Source organism: Clupea harengus, chromosome 8 (genome assembly GCF_900700415.2).
Source record: "Clupea harengus chromosome 8, Ch_v2.0.2, whole genome shotgun sequence".
Lineage (NCBI taxonomy): Eukaryota > Metazoa > Chordata > Actinopteri > Clupeiformes > Clupeidae > Clupea > Clupea harengus.
Window position 1 is genome coordinate 19,332,701 of NC_045159.1, and position 18,451 is coordinate 19,351,151.

At 43.6% G+C, this 18,451-nt stretch overlaps 3 protein-coding genes across 8 annotated transcripts; 2 read left to right on the forward strand and 1 right to left on the reverse strand.

Moving 5' to 3' along the window:
* Nucleotides 1-792: 792 nt before the first annotated feature.
* On the reverse strand, nucleotides 793-1,434 carry LOC105892111 (syncollin-like). Its single transcript, XM_012818343.3, has one exon. The coding sequence runs from the start codon at nucleotides 1,379-1,381 to the stop codon at nucleotides 977-979; it is 405 nt and encodes a 134-aa protein (XP_012673797.2). The 5' UTR covers nucleotides 1,382-1,434; the 3' UTR covers nucleotides 793-976.
* A 3,324-nt stretch (nucleotides 1,435-4,758) lies between these two features.
* On the forward strand, nucleotides 4,759-9,270 carry LOC116221494 (putative uncharacterized protein DDB_G0290521). 4 transcript variants are annotated; one of them, XM_031572221.2, is made up of 5 exons: nucleotides 4,759-5,267; nucleotides 6,338-6,506; nucleotides 6,992-7,084; nucleotides 7,371-7,687; nucleotides 8,133-9,270. In XM_031572221.2, the coding sequence occupies exons 1-4, from the start codon at nucleotides 5,092-5,094 to the stop codon at nucleotides 7,455-7,457; spliced, it is 525 nt and encodes a 174-aa protein (XP_031428081.1). In that variant the 5' UTR covers nucleotides 4,759-5,091; the 3' UTR covers nucleotides 7,458-7,687; nucleotides 8,133-9,270. The 4 variants fall into 4 exon arrangements, with proteins under 4 accessions (XP_031428081.1, XP_031428080.1, XP_031428079.1 ...); XM_031572220.2 differs by lacking the exon at nucleotides 4,759-5,267 and having other exon boundaries at nucleotides 6,258-6,506; XM_031572219.2 differs by lacking the exons at nucleotides 4,759-5,267; nucleotides 6,338-6,506 and having other exon boundaries at nucleotides 6,515-7,084.
* Nucleotides 9,271-9,930: 660 nt separating this feature from the next.
* LOC105911328 (helicase SRCAP-like) lies at nucleotides 9,931-17,735 on the forward strand. 3 transcript variants are annotated; one of them, XM_031572222.2, is made up of 6 exons: nucleotides 9,931-10,024; nucleotides 13,082-13,258; nucleotides 13,727-13,794; nucleotides 14,059-14,386; nucleotides 15,006-15,620; nucleotides 16,334-17,735. In XM_031572222.2, the coding sequence occupies exons 1-6, from the start codon at nucleotides 9,940-9,942 to the stop codon at nucleotides 17,212-17,214; spliced, it is 2,154 nt and encodes a 717-aa protein (XP_031428082.1). In that variant the 5' UTR covers nucleotides 9,931-9,939; the 3' UTR covers nucleotides 17,215-17,735. The 3 variants fall into 3 exon arrangements, with proteins under 3 accessions (XP_031428082.1, XP_012695577.2, XP_031428084.1); XM_012840123.3 differs by lacking the exon at nucleotides 9,931-10,024 and adding an exon at nucleotides 10,153-10,451; XM_031572224.2 differs by lacking the exon at nucleotides 9,931-10,024 and adding an exon at nucleotides 10,153-10,451 and having other exon boundaries at nucleotides 13,085-13,258.
* The last annotated feature ends 716 nt before the right edge of the window (nucleotides 17,736-18,451 follow it).

Here is an 18,451-nt window from a genome sequence, read left to right on the forward strand (position 1 = left end):
CTTATTTTATTATAAAGCTTTTGACAAGCAATATGCCTACAATTCTGATGGAAACATGTATTTGGTCCCACACTGTCACCTTTTCTAATATGTGCTATTTTGTATGTAAACAATAAAATACAGCTCTATGATTGTACAAGACTATGGTGTATGTTATTGTGCAAATTAAGATTTAAGGAAAATGTTTTGCATTAAACACTGTCTTAATTATTCAGTATTAGACCAAGACATGTGTTGTTAATTGTGACACTTAGTAGACTTAAATTAACTCTTTAATAGATATGAAATGTAACTCTGTACACCAGTCTCACACTTGTTGGGGTTGGGTTTTTAACTGTACATAGAGTGTATTTAACACTGAGCAGATTTATTTGCGACACTTAGTAGAGTTAAATTAACTCTTTGATAGGTTTGAAATGTAACTCTGTACACCAGTGTCACACTTCTTGGTGTTGGGTTTAACTCTACGTAGAGTGTATTTAACACTGAGCAGATTTATTTTTGACACTTAATCAGAGTTAAATTGTTAACACTTCGTTGAGTGTTGATTTAACACTCACGAGATTGGGACAATATAAACACCAGCTTAGAGTTAAAATTGACTCGCACAGAGTCAATTCAACTCTCTGAAATTTGCTGTGTAGCTGAACTATCGGCAAGCTTCTGCAAAATGTAGTTATTAGTTTAATTCAATGTAGTTCACTGCTCCCCTGCACTACCATTAAAAAAGGGAAACTATGTCCCCTCCATAATTACAAACTCTCAAATAAAAGCCAGAGAAGAGACAGAAAATCACAAGCAGTGAAGAGTTTTATTGGATTCCCACACAACAGAACACTTTTACAGGCATCTTTCAGCACATTCGTCTTCTAGTGCATTCATCTTCATCTTTCTTCTTTCTCGTTTCTCCTTCTCTCACACCATCCAATCAATCTCTCTCCAGTGATAGTAAATCGCACCTAGCCCCTCTCTGCTTCTAGCATTCACACATGTATCCAGAGATGTCATTGTCCCAGTCGCGGAGTATCCCCAGCCCCTGCCCCACGTCCTTCAGGCGGTGCTGGATGCCAGCGCTGAACTTGCGATTGATGCCCTGCTTCCTGAAGCGGGACCAGACGGTGAGGGAGCAGAACCGGCTCACGACGAGCGATGAGACGCGGTTGTTCCAACGCAAGCTGATAGTGGGTATATCGTCGCCGGGGTAGGAATCGAGGCTGTCACCTTGGCAGCTCTGCGCGTAGATGACGGTGCTGTCCGAGAACATGCGGGCGCAGACCTTGGCGCCGTTGACGTCCTTCAGGGTGGCGGGGTCAGGGCACTGAGCGTTAAGCCCGTCCCAGCACAGAGCAGTGCACAGGAGCACAGCGATGAGAGTCTTCATCTTGTTTGTCTTTTTCCTTCCTCTGCCTGAAGTCTCTGAGAGTCTCTCTGAGTGGGCCTGCTTTTAAACACCTGGCCTCGTACACACAAACACACACAATACACACACATACACATTCTCACACACCTCCTGGGAACCGCTGTGAAGGAACACAGGTGGTTTTTGTGAAGGTGCGTAGAGTATATGTTTAACAGAATTGCCACATTAAACAAATAACCAGACATTCAGCACAAGTCCTCATTCCACTACAGTCAATATTCAAACGATAACGAATGGCAACTGGCAAGGGAGTAAAGGTGAGGTGGTGAATGGTCAGAAGACAGAAGCCACTGATCTCTGAAGAAATTTCAGATTGATATCAAGACGCAGTGCCCTCTTTGTAACTCCACACCGTCTTAGATTTGAAAGTTTGCAAAAAGCAGGAGCTATTTTGCAAGGGAATGTCGTTCTCAATCATATCTTTAGCATGTCAGTCTTACAGACCTCAGTCTTACAGACAACATGGTGTTTTCAGTGAATAACCTGCATGGTGATACTGGTACAAACCAATTATAATCTTGCTTTAACACTATGGAGATTGTTAGATTTAGGTGAATTTCATATCAGACCATAACTCCACACACCAGACTACATCTCAAATAGGCCCACATTCTTAGTTTGCATAGCACCAGGCCAGAGCCATCAGGCTTGGCTGTTGACCTTTTCTCTATGTTGAGGGCCATCACACATGGTTTCTGACTTTTGTGTGTCTTGGAGCAAGAGCTATTAAATTCTGATTGTTGGCATTTGTCTACAGCCACGACAAGATGGTTGAAGCCAAACATATAAGCATCTATATGGCTCTACCTGGCCATAGCCCTTGGTCAAAGCTACACACCCACCCCTCCCCTAACATTTTGTCTTGTTTCATATGTTAATTCTACACTATAAATGTATGTACATTTCTGTAATGCTAATTGAAGACTGTCCTCGTAACAAAGGACCTTTTCTCGCAGAAGAAGACGCTACCGGGTAGCATGCGACCGTGCTCTGCCGAGGTAACCATAGCTAGTGTCTTCCACAAGTCTCTTACTCCGAACGAGCTAACTTGAACAAGTTTTGGCCTCAGCGATTTCATCAGGGATTTTCGCCGAAGTACAACAGACTCTTTCAAGATCAACAGCTGGTTCCAGGTGGTTATCTCCACAGCTCCATAGCTATCTGTATTTCCTGCAGTTTTAACACAACCATTTGCTGACAGGCAGAAATGTCACACACATTCCCTGTTGCCGATGCACTGCTATCAAACAGTCATGAGCAGTCTAGTTGCAACTTGCATTGAGGTTGCTGTGCTCAGTGTATGGAACAGGTGACGTGTGAACCACATACATTTAAAGCAGTAATAAGGAGTTGTGTTCCAAACCTAGCAGGCTGGAAAAGGCATGCAAAAACCTTGCAAACACCACCAACAGTCCAGCTGACACTGATAGAAGCTTGCCAATACACTAACTGGTGTCTTTTGGCAGTATAGCTGACAATGTCATGCTGTGAAAGCTTTTCTTCCATTTTTGTAGGGTATTCCAGCCCGGTATACAGAACTACATAGGGCATATCCTGTATGGCTAGTGGGAAAGACACAGGTGTTTATCTGTCTTTCACATGACCATATGCTATCAAAATGTATTTGAGGATGATACCAAAACTAGCTGCCTATAAAATCATACCTCAGAAAGTGTCAAATTGTTGCATAGTGTTACTTTAAACTAGCAAATTCACCACCAGAGTCCAGTATGTTTACTTTTTCATGTGACTTTGAATATCACCCTGTCAAATTTGGCAGCATTCATTGCCTGGCTTTAACATAACCATTATTCTAATGATAAAAGCAATATTTATGATGTTTTCCTATGCACGTATGGTGGGCCTACTGTTGGCAGGCAAAAGGTCTGGCATTCTGTGTACATAAATGACCCCAGGTGGCGTTTTCTCAGATGCCACTGTGTTCGAGGTTATTGAGTGAGTAATGGATCAAATGTATTATAATCTGGAGTCAATGATTCATTTAGTGTTAATAATTAATTCTTATTTGAAGATATACCCCAACCTATCTTTCTCTTGTAGGCTATACTTTTCTGCACCACTGATACATAAGGGATTGTTCAGGCTGTTCATGCAGTCTAACAAGGTGCAGGTTGAAGACTGTTTTAGTTAAGATTGTACTAGTCAGACATTACAAAACTGACAAGTAAGACATTTTTTAAGACCAGTGCTCAAGTCGGTCAAACGGTCTAAAAATGTGGTCAGATTTGTTTACAACAAGAATATTGCATTCCTTGCCATTTTGTCCTTGAAAAGCCCAGATGGGATTGTGCTGTTTAGGAAAGGTTTAGATCTCAGGGGTATTCCAGGAAGCCGTGTGACCTTTGAATAGTGGAGTAGGCACTTTATGCAATACATTCTGTTGAGAGGCATTTTCTGCTGGCATGTGACTTTATCATATCATATTTTGTTCGTATAATAATCATATAATTTCATGTCACTTGATGTGAATTTGATTCTTTTTTTAAAAACCTAACTTAGTCAGGTGTCAAGGAAAGTCATGATTGACAAATTATGATTGCCTGAATTGCTGTTAAACTAATTTATTTAATTATAGCCTACAGGGGGGTTACTGTTATGAAATTGACCCGTTATTACTTACTGTTAATGAAGTGAGAGCTACTCCCTAGGCTAAATGTACAAATTTAAAAATATTGTATTAAGGAGAATGTCTATCAATCATTTCTGCTGCAACCCCAGTTTGAAAGTGCACCTGCAACAAGTCAGGATTAAATCGAATATTTTATATAATAATATATAAGTGGTAGGCTATGCATGAATAGTTCTCATTAATGCTCTGGTAGATGAGGTGTTTCCTACACTTCCTACAAGCCTATTCATGTGTTCACAGCTAGCAGAAAAAAGGCTGAGCTTCTGAAAACTGGAGGGCCACCTCCTGATACTTTTTGACAGGCAAAGGAGTTAGCCATTGCACACAACACAGGAGGGCCCGTAATGGAGGGGGCAAGTCATTTCTCACCCTGGCGGCAGCTCAATGTCCACCCGTTATGTATGCCAATTGTTTTGATTGCCCAGTAAAAAAAAATGTAGTTCTCATGCCTGTTTTGCAAAAAGTATACTATTGAGCTGCTTTTGCAATTGTCTACAATAACCGCAAAATCAATTTTTCCCTACATTGTGGGTAAGTGTGGACATACATGCTAATATACAGGTCTCTAAAATATCGGAAAATATGGCCCAAGTTAAAAAATCCAGAAGTTTCCCTCTAACCAACGTGAAAGACGCTGCCCGCCATGCTCACGAACGCCCCCTAACGTAAGAAAATATATGCGGGACCCAGCGCTTCGTAGTCGTGGCTCGGGTGTAATGTCACTTTTCATTTACTTTTGGGTTAACAGTGTGAGTGGTGTGAAGAGGTAGATACAGTCGTAAATTAAATAATGAAATGTAGAACAAATATATAAAATGCAAAACGAAAACAAACTTAAAAACGAAGGGACAAACTAAGTGGGCCAGCCGTTCGTTGTTTTCAGAACTGGTGCTTTGAGCACCGGGGACAATCTATGGACTAAGATAGCACAGTCTCAAAAACGGAATTAAATGAAATAATCAGCAAGTTTTATATCATAGTCAAAAATGGAAAGGGTGAATCGTATGGATTCAGCGGTTTTATGGGTCTGCGAGCAGGGCTCAACAGATACCTGTGTGAGTCCCCGCTGTCGTGGTGTTTAGTGAAGGACCGTGAATTTATGTCCAGCAACGATCTCATGGACATGCAAAGAAACTCCAAAGAGGTCTCCTCCAGCCAGTGCACAACCAGGACCAGTCGGACGAAAATTTCTTTAAAGTAATGTATTCGAACATTCTCGAACCTAATACACTGGAGAGGATAGGTGCATTAATGTAGCCAACGCTACAACCAGGGAGAGCTAAATACATACTGTGCCCATGGAAGCCGGAAGCAACTAGATAACTATTAACAACAATGGATTCTAAAACGTTTAGTTAAACCAAAAACCAGGTTTATTTCGGCTATTTATTTCGGTTTTCTTTGCTGTCTGTAGTGGTGGCTCCGCCACAACAATGATTTTCCTCTCCAAGGCAGAGCGTCTCTTGTTGCAAAATGTCTCACTTCCATTGAGTTTTTGTGTCAGTGTTGTGAGCCATGAGGCTTTCTAGTGTTGAATTAACTCTATTTAAAAAAATGTTTTGCAGTGAAATATCCTACTTTGTCTTTGTTTTGTCTTATCAGTCAGTCATGTGAAAGCAGTGTGTTGTTAGGTAGCTAACTAGCTTGTTTTGTATGAAATATGAGGGTTAGCGAGCTTCCCAGCTGTGCTTTTATTTAAGATGGTTTAAGGTCTGCGGCGTTTTACTCATAGTAATCAAATGACTTTGAGAAATTGTCCATATTCAGAGGTTTGTTGCAGTGTTGATCATCGTTGCCAGCTAGTTACGGTGGGGAGAAGTACACGCTTGTATGGCCATGCGCACTGTGTCGTAGACGGAACGCTTCCTACCTGTGATGGGTGTTGGCCTAATAATAGCATGTGAGCGCTGATGTGTTAGCGAAACACTGCTATCGATATACATATATAGACTATATTAATCAATATCGATGTAAATAGCAGTCGATCTCAGACGCCCACCAGAATCATGTTAGACCTGTCTGAATTTGTGATTGTACGCATGTATTACATAGAATGTAATGCATAGCCAACATGTAGGACAGGGAATGCTACTTCATTCTACTCTGTAGTGCTTTACAGAAAGCCTGCACTAGACAGAGGACATTCTGAAGACATTGTCAAAGCTTGTTTACAGTCAGTCAGTGTGGTTAAATCAGTTGTGTGGGGAGTGTTTTGGTCCTTTCTAATACCTCACTGTGTGTGTGTGTGTGTGCTTTTCCCTTTTCAGCATGTGGAGGGCAATGCTGAAACTGACCTCTTTGAGTCTAACTGCAATGGGGGATACGCCATACCTGCTCAGGTGCCTCTGGGGCATGTGGTTGAATCCTGGGAGACACCAGAGGCCGGTGTTACAATTAAAACTGAAGATGCCCAAGATGAGGAGATTAAATCGCTTGGTATGTGAGGCTCACTAAGGGTTTTCAGTGATTCGTTAGTTACACCCATCACACTGCCCTCCCCCATTCTTTGTGGTGTGTTATGTTAAAATTATAGTCAGCTTAATGAATTTGAATATTTATATAAAATAAATAAAATATTTTCAGCGTTCCCAGAGTCCAGCTCCAAGTCGTCTCTTGCAACACAGTCCAGGTTTTCATGGCCATATTCATGTAACATTTTACTGGAAGGAGCTTGTGAATATAAGGTTCCTGCACTTTTCCATTCTGATAAGTTTCTCCAAACTCCTAACCTTTCCGAACTCCTAACTTTTAACTCTGGTGGCGTCTGTGTGATTGTTGTGGTTTAAGTAAGCCACGCATAAACCTTGCAAAATGGTTTGTGCCATCAGGTACTTTGTACAAAACATACAGGTATTTCTGTATTCGTATGTTTAATCAAATGTGCTGTATTTTCATGTGGTGTCTTCTGTCATGTTGCTGAGGTTGGAAACCCTAATCCCTCACCAGTGGAGAGCATCACTCCAGCTTCACCCTGCAGACCTACTACTGATGACGAGCACGTTCCTTTCTTAACGGTACTTTCATGCTTTATCTAAATTGTAGGCTTCATTGTACTAATATACAGGGGGTGGTTACATCTCAATCTGAAGGCCTGTGTGATTTTTGCAAGCTTACAGTAGAGACGTTCAGTGTCCAAATGCAGACAGAAATGTCTTGTCAGATGCCAGGTTGGCCTCAGCGTACCTCATAGTTAATATTAATTATGAAAGTAAAAGGTAAGAGGTGGAGGGGATCTCAGGCTTAGCCAATAGCATTCGCTTTGAAAGCCGTCAGTGTGCTAACCATCCCAGTGTGCTTCAGGAGTCCCAGATGATGGACCGCGTTCGGGCAAGAGCTCTTCAAGCGGGACGAGTTGGGCGTCCTGGTGCGCGAGGTCCAGGCCCGTGACCACAGGCTCTTCGGCAAATGGCTGCTGTCTGCTGAGATTCGGCGAGCGTGGAAGGAGGTGGTGGCGGCGGCAGCACTCAACCGCGAGCGCCTCGGCCCTGCCAGGACTGCCTACGGCTGCCAGAAACGCTTCAATGATTTGAGGAGGCGCAGCAAGATGAAGGTGGTCAACGAAGGGAGCACAGAGCCATGGCCACATCCAGGTGAAAGCCCAGAGAATACACACACAGGTGAATACACACACAGGTGAACGACTGTTTCATGTTCGTCTCTCAGGACATCTACTCAGTGCTGAGACTTTGATAGTGAATGGACGTGTAAAATGGCCTCTCCATTTTTCAGAGTTCATAGCATAGTCCTTGCAAGCCTGACAGATAGACCAAGAATGAATTAGCAGGGAAGCAGCTTCATGAACTAAGAAATAAAATTCGAGTTGTATTGTTAATGCAAAACGTGTTTAAGTTGCATACATTATCCAGGTTGTGTACAAGTGCTTCGTCAGATAATTATAAATCAGGATGACAACATCGCCTTTTAGAAAGCTGAATTTGATGCCCAAAAAGTTTTATGAAGTAGAACCTTTAGACTTTTTTAAATATTTGCATAGCCTGTACTGAACCAATTGTAGACACCAGACACCAAAACACCAACTCGCTCCTCTGTGTTTTTTTTTAGTCACACCAGCCGCAGCTGAACCCGAACCAGCAACCACACCAACACTCAGACCCACACCGACACCTCCACCAGCTCCCGCACCCGCACCAACACTCAAAACACCACCTGCAGCAGCTCCCCCGCCCACACCAATATCTGCACTAGCAACTGCACCCACACCAACACTAACACTTTCACCTATACCAACCTTCGAACCCATACTAACACTCACACCCATGTTAACACTTGAACCCAGACCAACCCTTGCACTCGCAAGGTGCACCGGTACCAACGCTCACATCTGCACAAGTATTGGCACCCACACCAGCTGTACCAACACTAGCACCAACACACAACACACCGGCACCAACACACAACACACCGGCACCAAGGCCTGCATCAGCAACTGCTCCAACACCCACACCATCACCTGTACTCTCTGGGGAGCCTGTAGCTGGAGCAAACAGCAGGACCGCCGGAGTCAATCCCCCAGCAGCCTTGAGCACCACGGGTGCTCCGTGTCCGTCGCGGAGTTGGTGGAAGCAGGAGCTGCTGGAGGTGCAGGGCGAGGGCCTGGAGGTGCTGCAGAGGGAGGTGGGAGCTCTGCGCCGTGGCCTGGACACGCGCCTCCGCCGGATGGAGAACCGCTCGTACCCCCTCCTGCTCTCCAACGCCACGGAGTGCAACTCCACCCCTGACACCACCACTCCGCTGCACACCGACACGCCCCCCAGAACACCAAGGGGCAGAGCTGTGGTGGAACGGCCAACCACCAGCCAATCCCGTGCTTCTTCAAAGGGGTGTGCAGTCCGCACCTGCAAACGCAAAAGAGGGAGACACACCTAGCAATGTGATCCACTGAAACTGAGACATAAAACAGCTTTTACAAGTGTTGGTACTCCTGGAATTTGTCCATTGTGTTTGACTTTAATCAAGAACTTGTGTGTGTAATGTTATCTTGGTGGCTCTCGTGAAGACGGTATTAGTATTTATGCACAGTTGCACCCACATTTGTTCAGCACCTGCTCACTAGCCAAGGTACCTATATTATTCTAGTGCCTATGTGAGGCTGGTACCCATTGTCCCTACATAAGCTAGGTTAATGAGCTAGGTTATCAGTTTTTCTTTCATTCCACATTTTTGAACTATTATCACATTGCAAAAAAAAAAAAAAAAATGAGGAGTGAGTGTTTGAGGAGTGAGTGTTTTTTGCAAATCATTCCAGAATTTTAACGTGTGGATCTAGAATTAACATTGAATGGTGGCTTGAGTTCATTATTACATCATCAAATGGAACCTTCAGTCAACAAAATTGATCCCTTTTGGGGTACAGTACATGCAGGCCATGAGTGAATTTTTATTTATGTCGTCATTGTTTTTAATAAACGGATTTGTTATGGTGCAAAACCACTGCCTAGTCGATCAGTCCATCCAGAGGTGGTTATTATGAAGATTACTACCATATCAATGTTTCTTTTTTCCTATTTCCTTCTTCAGTCACTTCACATCTCTGATGGCATCACCATTCGTGAAAGATCCCATAGATATTTTGGGTGGGCCTAAGACCGTTTATTACCACAAGGGTTTCAGCTGAAATAATGACGCTAATATTAACTGGCATGCCAAAAACAATACACCTAAGCAATCCATTAATGTAAAAGTACAGTGTGTACCTAGTGACGTGGTTGCTGAATTGCAACTAGCTGAATACCCTTTCCTTTACAGGTGTGTGCGAGTACCCACAGTGGCCATCAAATGCCATAAAAACTCGAAAAGCCCTATCTAGAGCCAGTGTTTTGGTTTGTCCATTCCGCTTTACCGTAGAAAAATGGCGGACTCTGTGGTAGAGGACCCGCTCCCTACACTAAGGGCTCATTATAAACTAACGAAAACACAACAATTCGACGTTACAGGTAATTTATACACCAATAAAAACATAATGAATGAATATTATACTCCATTTCTACTCTGCTAGATTCCACTTAAAAAAACACATTGCCCCTTTAATTGCACGTATACACACAGTTGGCGTTTTTTTGCCAGCTATCCTCCTGGCTTTGGCTGCACAAAACTGAGTTGCGTTTAGCCCGTATTATAGATTTAAATTAATTACATTTTTTAAGGATTATGGTTTGTTCTTGAGTGAAATCTGCGGCTCTAGACCTTACCATGTTTGCGAATGGTCACGTGGTGCCAACACCGCCCCTTGTACATGCTCGTTGCTGGATTGGGGAAAACCTGGGTTGATTTAACGAGTTGATAACCATCGTGGTGACATTACTTATGTGTGATGGAGGTTTTTAGGGTTTGTCAAGCCAGCTAACGAAAAAGATACCCCGGGTATGTTGAACTTGCTTCGTAGTATTGGCCCCTGGAGTAGCCTAGTCATAGTCATATAGAAACATCTCACTAAGTAGCGAAAGCTTTTACTGTTAGCGAGGGTGGATTCTAAGGCATTTCGTTTTCTCATAGAACTCGGGTTTATTTGGATTTATATGGTCTATCATGGTTGCAACATGCAACAACGGTTTAATTGTATAAGGGGAGAGTGGCCCAAGTAGCCTTAACTTAGCATCGAGTTTCAGTGTCAGCGTTGTTGTGAGCTATGTCTGTGTTATTTGTTGGTTAGTTGAATTGTATTCACAGTTTGAGTATTGGCGTAGTCTACTTTGTCATTGTGTTGGTTTGACATTATATGACAATATACAGTCTTTTCAGTTGGTCTTATATATCGGGTGAATGATGTTGTTGGCTTGCTAACTAGCTAGTTTAGTAAATAATTGGGTTAGCGAGCTTCCCAGCTGTGATTTACTAGACGACAGTGGCAGGTCTGCTGCGTTTTTCCTATACTATTTAACAATGTGTTGCCATGTTCATTGTACCGCAGTGAAGTTGGGTTGACCTTTGATAGTCGGTGGATATTCAATTTTGACTTACATTCGGACACTCCATCTTAATAACATGATCGAGTTCATGGAATGTTCACTATAATATGATGTGTCAAAAGAAAAAAAATATTTATCCTAAAACCGCTGCACAACACTTTCACTATTTCTTCTGTGACTAGGGTTTGTGTAAGGGACCGTCTGCAAATCACACATTTCATGGATGTTCACTAATTGACATGCCAGTTGGTATTCAAAAAAATATTCACTGACAATGAATGAATAAATGATGTATGTATGAAATGTATGCACTAAAATAAACTAAATTACCTATTCTCATTCTGATTGCTTTAGTAGTTCCCTATCACAGTGTGCTGCCTACAGGTAACTAGTTACATGAAGATTACAGAGGTACTAATTACATGCACATCAATCAAGGAATCAATCCCTATAGTTGTGGTAATTTACTCCTACTTCCACATAAACTGACGTTTCACAAAAAAATGCACCAGTAGTAGGTTACACACTGTAAATAATAAGGTCTAGTTTAAAGCCTGAGCTATTTGTACACAAGTGTTCAATCATGTTGACAAGAGGCAACATACTGGCAACTAGCATATTATGAATGTAGTTAAAATCTGAAATCTAAAACTGACGCGTGCGCCGAGTAGTTAGCTTTGGTTAGCTCAACTGTAGATTTTATTTTGTTTAACCCACTTAACAGCATCGAAGATCACAGGATCCTCTAAGTCAGACGACAAAAGAATTAACGGCAAAACAAGAGCATTTCAGGCTTCTTCGTTACCGACAGAGTTTGGTGTGTGCTGTTACTCAAAATCTCTACTTTATTCTCTTATAGAGAAAATTGCCTAGACCCGGCACTCCTCATTGGACTACAAAGTGACGACACATCCTCAGAGATCTATTGGTCTAACCTTTAACCAATCGGCATTGACCAGTATGGGATCGCTATGTTTCCTACTTCACCACTAATGGTGCAAGCTGATATATATGCCTTTTTTCGATCCCCGTTGGCAGTGAGGACAGTTTCTTTACCCTTCATGACTAAATGTACACATTGTTCTTGCTCCAGCTTAATTTCTTTGGCGTTTTCTAGCATTGCTACTACTGTTTGTTGGCACTGCCGCCAGTGTTGTTACTACATTTAGAAACAAACGCTTAATTTTTTATGTCATTACAGTTGGCCACCCCCCTCGTTGCAGATTGGGCCGCACTTCAGAGTGACTGAGCGATTAATTTTGCTTATAGGGTTTCCAGATTATAATCTCAGAGAAAACTAAATTGAGAGCAATAAGGGGCTGAACCAGGCTATCTAAAATGTTTTTTTTTTTTTTTTTAAATATGTAAATTACTTCGTTTTGTATTTACTAGAATGTTGAAGAGGTGTAAAGGTGATTGTATTAATTTTCAGTGCATATTTCTTAATACCAACTAGCAAGTCAAAAAGCGAACATCACGAAATGTGTAATTTGTACATGGTCCCTTACACAAACCATAGCGACAGAAGAAATAGTGAAAGTGTCGTGAAGCTGTTTTTGGATAAAAATCGATTGCGACAACAAATATTGTTTGCTTTTGCCACATCATATTATACTGTACATTCCATGACCTCGATCGTGTCGTTAAACTGGAGTGCTTTGACGTGTCCGAATGTATGGAAAGTCCCAATCGAATGTCAAACGTAAAGCCAACAACTTCACTGGCGTATTGGATAGAAGGAAGTAATCGCTTGACGTAGACGGAAATTGCTTGTCTGCAATTGCTTTATCAACATTAGAGCGCTTATGTATACGTTCAGTATGGAAATGTCCTCATACTAATAAACCATCAACTTCGATCTAATTAGCAGTGTATCTCATGTGCCCATCAGAATCCTGCTCGCACACTCTGAATTAAATTATTTGTGATAGTAAACATGTAATACATATAATACGTTGTAAAGGATAGTAGAATATAGAAGGCAAATTAATTCTACTTTGTGGTGCTTGATAGAAAGCCCTGGAATAGGCAGAGGACAGTATGCCAAGTTAATTGAAGCTGCTTAACAGTCAGTTGTGTTATCAGTAGACTTTCAGGACTTGGACGGCAATCCTACATCTCTCGTTAACCTTCAAACCGACCTCATGGACTCCGACAGCAATGGGGAAAACTACATGCTTGCTTCAGTCCCTTTAAGACATATGGTTGAATCCTGGGGGAAGCCGGACACTGGAGTAACATTTAAAACCGAAAATGCCGAAGGTAAGCATGAAGAAAGAGGCAGCCTAGTACGTGGGGGTTACACAAGGTGTTGCAGTGATTTTTGCATCAAACTGCTTCCCTCTGTCGCGGTGGTGTGGTAGACTGTGTATTGTCATCTTAATGAAATGCTTTCCCGAGTCCTGCTCTAAGTTATGCTTTTGCAGCACAGTCCATATGTTCATGGCCAATCATGTAACATTTTACTGGGTAGAACTTGCGAATGTTGGGTTCCTACCATTTCTCCCTCTGAAGATTTCAAACTCTTAACTTTGACAGCATCTTCGTGGTTGTTGTGATTGTTGTCATTCATCTTGCAAAATGGTTGGAGTGCTATTCGGGGTGATAGGCAGTTAATGTCAGGTTGTAAATTATGGTGAGACTTTTTTTTATTGGATTATTTGTGCTGTATTTTCATGTGGTGTCTTCCCTCATGTTTCTGATGTTGGAAACCCTTAAATCCCTCACCAGTGGAGAGCTTCACTCCAGCTGCCCCCAGCAGACCTGCTACTGATGAGGAGCATGTTCCTTACTTAACGGTACCTTCATGCTTTTTCTAAATGTTTTGCTGGACTAACTAACAGAGAGGGGGCGATTACATCTCAATCTGAAGGCCTGTGTAATTTTTGCAAGCTTACAGTAGAGTGGTTCAGTGTCCACATGCAGACAGAAATGTCTTGTCAGATGCCAGGTTGGCCTCAGCGTACCCGTCAGTCTTATTGATTATGGAAGTAACGAGTAGAGATGGTTGGGACCTTAGCTTTGAAAGCTGTCAGTGTGCTAACCATCCCAGTGTGCTCCAGGAGTCCCAGATGATGGACCGCATTCGCCAACAACGCTTCACACAAGACGAGTTGGATGTCCTGGTGCGGGAGATCCAGGCCCGCTACCACAGAATCTACGGCAAAGGGCTGCCGTTCGCCGAGATCCGACAGGCGTGGGAGGAGGTGGCGGCAGCGGTCAACAACGCTGGCTTTGGCCCCACCAGGACCGCCAGCGGCTGCCAGAGACGCTTCAGAGACCTAAAGCGGCGTGCCAAGATGAAGCTGGTCAACAGAGCTAGCACAAAGCCATCACAAAGAGCAGAGAATGGACCTGCAGGAAAGGACACTCAGTCATGCAGCGAAACAGGTTTCTTTTACGTTTCTTTTTTTTTCACTTTCACATCTGTGTTTTGAGTGTTGTGAGTTTGGCCTCCAAGCCAATATTCGACTGCAACAGTCGATAGTGAATGGATGTGTAGAGTGATCCTTCTGTCTCCATGCCGTCACGGGTCTCCTTGCAAGCCTGGCAGATATACTCAGCACAGCTCCAGGGTGATGTCTGCACTTTATACCCAAGTCTGTGTGTCGAGAGATCTTCGCCTAGTGCATATAATCCAGAACAATGAAAACAACTAAACTCCACACACAAAGGCTGATGCTGAAAAGAAGGTGTGTTGGACTGAAAAACATATGCTGAATAAGTGTAAGGACCTTACACATGTTTTTCAACCCAACACACGTTCTTTTCAGCATCAGCCTTTGTGCGGAGTCCATTCTTTCACCAGACACACTCTCTATATATAAATATTCAACAGTTTGGTGAACAAGGAAATAAGCATTTGATTGAAAGACATGTTAGATTGTTGAATAGGTATATTACTGAACCTTTACCTTACTGAACAATTGCCACAGTGGGATAAACTGATCTTACAGAAATGATCTGCTCAAAGATTCCCTTCTTTTGTGTTTTTGTTTGGTGACACCAGCTACACCTGCAACCTCACCTTCTGAGAGACCTGTAGCTGGAACAGCGGATGGTGGAAACGGTGGAGCATCTCTCCACCCCTTTGCTCTCTTTAACACCATGGATGTTCCCAGTCAAGACCCCTTGGGTACCGTGGGTGGGCCCAGTCAAGACCCCTCGAGTACCGTGGGTGTCCCCAGCCAGTCTCGGGAGCCCCTGGAGGTCCGCCAGAGGAGCCTGGAGATGCTGCAGAGGGAGTTTAAACCCCAGAGCCGAAACCACTTCACGAAGGAGCAGATGGACATCCTCCTGCGCGAGATCAAGGCCCGCTACCACAGGCTTTTCGGTGACAGACAGCACCCTCCGCGGTTCTCGGATCGGCGGCAGGCGTGGGAAGAGGTGGCAGCCGCCATCAACCGTGCTCGCTGCGGCCCCACCAAGTCTGCCAGCGCCTGCTGCAAACGCCTCAGCGACCTGAAACGGCGGCGCAAGATGAGAATGGGCAAACACATCGTGTCTATGTGTCAGGAGGGGCCTATTATTACAGCCGCATTCTCCCACGCGAGCCCCATGGGAATGAACATCCTCCCATCAGTGAGTATGCAGCTACTGCAAAGCCCAGAGAACGCACCCACAGGTAAGAGAGCACAGTACGCTGCAAAACTATTGTTTATTTGTATGTTGTATGTTCTGTTTTGTCTCTTAAGACACCTGACCAGTGCTAAGGCTTTGATAATTAATGGACTTGTAGAATTAATTCTCCATCTTCAAAGCATAGTCCTTGCCAGCCTGGCAGATAGACCAAGAGAGGCAGCTTCTTGAACAAAGAAAGAAATTGTATGTTTGAATACGTGTAGTTAATGCAAAACATGTTTTTAACTTGATGAGCTTGTTTGTTGTACATTCTTTTTCATAAAGCTTCTTTAAGTTCAAACATAGGGCACACTTTATTTGTATACTTTACATCACAGTCAATGTAATCCACAAAGCCATTTACAAGTTTTTCTACATCCGTTAAATAAGCAACAAAGGGCTACCCTAAGTGCAGATTCATCTTCATGGCATGAAGCCTATGGGTACAGGAAGAGGGTGATGGTCAGGAGGTCTTTGGAACACATCAGTACCTCGTCATGACGATAAAGGGGAAAACCCTCCAAGCTGCATACATTATACAAAATGTGTTCAAGTGCTTAATCAGACAATTATAAATCAGGATGACAACATTACCTTTCTTCATTACCACATCGTCATTACCTTTCAGAACTTTGTTAGACTTTTCAAAGTATTTGCATAGCCTGTACTGAACCACTGCAGACACCGAAATACCAACACTCTCCTCTGTGTTTTCAGACGCAGCTGAACCCGAACCAGCCACCACACCAACACCTGCACCAGCTCCGCCGCCCACACAAAAACCTGCACCGTTTCCTGCATTAGCAAATGAAACAGCACCCACACCAACACCTGCACCAGCAACTGCACCCGCACCAACACTCACAACAACACCCGCACCCACTCGAGCACCAATACTGACACCCATACCAACACTCACACATATACCAACACTCGAACCCATACTAACACTTGCTCTTGCACCGGCACCAACATTCGCACCAACACTTACACTCCCACTCACACTCCCATCAACAGTCACACAAACTGCACCAGATCCTACCCCAGCCACCACACCCACCCTTGCACCCTCGCCAGCTGCTCCAGTACTCACACCTGTACCAACACTCACACCTGTACCAACACTAGAACCAACACTTACACGCACACCAACACCATCTGAGAGTCCTGTAGCTGGAGCAAACAGCGGGACCGCCGGAGTTTCAGTCAGTCCCCCAGCAGCCTCGAGCACCACGGGTGCTCCGTGTCCGTCGCGGAGGCGGTGGGAGCAGGAGCTGCTGGAGGTGCAGCGCGAGGGTCTGGAGGTGCTGCAGAGGGAGGTGGGAGCTCTGCGCCGTGGCCTGGACACGCGCCTCCGCAGGATGGAGAGCCGCACGTACCCCCTCCTGCTCTCCATCAGCCGCAGCCTGGAGAGGATAGCCAACGCCACGGAGCGCAACTCCACCCCTGATGCCACCACTCCACTGCACACCGACACGCCCCCCAGGACACCAAGGGGCAGAGCTGTGGTGGAACGACCGGCCACCAGCCAAACCCGTGCTTCTTCAAAGGGGCGAGCAGCCGGGACCTGCAAACGCAAAAGAGGGAGACGCGCCTAACAATACGACCCACCGAGACATAAAACTTGAAACACCTTTGGCTTTCATGACAATTGCCACATGACAGCAGCTCAATAAGGCTCCTGTACTGCTCCACCGAGAAAGCTGACCTAATGTACTTCTGTGATATCGTAATTAGGCTAGCTTATCGAGTTTTCCTCCATTAACTTCAAAACATTTCTGAACTATTCACATTGCAAAATAACTGCATATTTAAAAATAAAAAAAAATGTAATTGATCCCTTTTGGGGTCCAGTACATGCAGGCCATGAGTGAAGGAACTTGTTCTGCAATGATACAAAGGTAGAACGAATTCCTATAGAGTAAATTCTGCATTTCATGATTTTTACTTTCATAATGTTTATAATCTTTGTTACAGACCAACATGATTTAATTTCCTAGCTAATAAAATCCAGCATAATAAACCCTCTCTGTCAATGCCAAGATAATCTGCCCATCTAGCACAATCTTGCATCTTTGATCAATAAAAAACACATCTTTGATGTGTAAGTGAAGTAAAAGGAATTGTAGTCAATTTACTTAACCAAGAGGTCAAAGATTCACTCATGCTATGAGCAGTAGATAAGGAAAAACATTTACACATTGTTAGTGGAATAAAGACCGGTTACAGAGGTAGAAGGACATTTATATTCCTGTTCTGGGTCAGTGTGATGGCAGGTTGAACCAGCTGAGTGGGGAGATTAACAGTCCTTTCAAATTGGCATGACGCCAAACTAAACTAAAGGCTTGACTGTGCCTGTCACAGGCCGCAGGGTCTCTGGCTGATGTGTGTTGTAACCAGTGTAGTAGCACTCGAGTCCAGGACTCAGGTAGTGGTGGATTTGACGCTGACTCTTCTTTGGTGACTGGACTTGACCACAACAGTGGCTGTAACTCATCACTGCTCTTCAGGGTAGTGTGTAGTTCGTGCACAGCCGCTGAACAGCTCAGCTCAGCTCAATAACACTGAAAAGAGAAGTCAGTATCCACCTTTAGATAAAGCTCACCAATGTATAAGGCAGAAGTACAGTGTGAGAAGAAATATAGCTGTACACTATAAACACAGGAGCATTAACGGCGTTAACAGTGTGCAAGTTGCCTTTACTTGCTCTTTATGCTTGATGCAACATGCCTTAAAGATTAAACTGCAATTTTGAGGTCTGCTTACTGAAGCCACATGAGCTTCGTCTAAGCATATAAAATTCCCTGTCAACTTGCCATGTGTTTTTTTCATCAC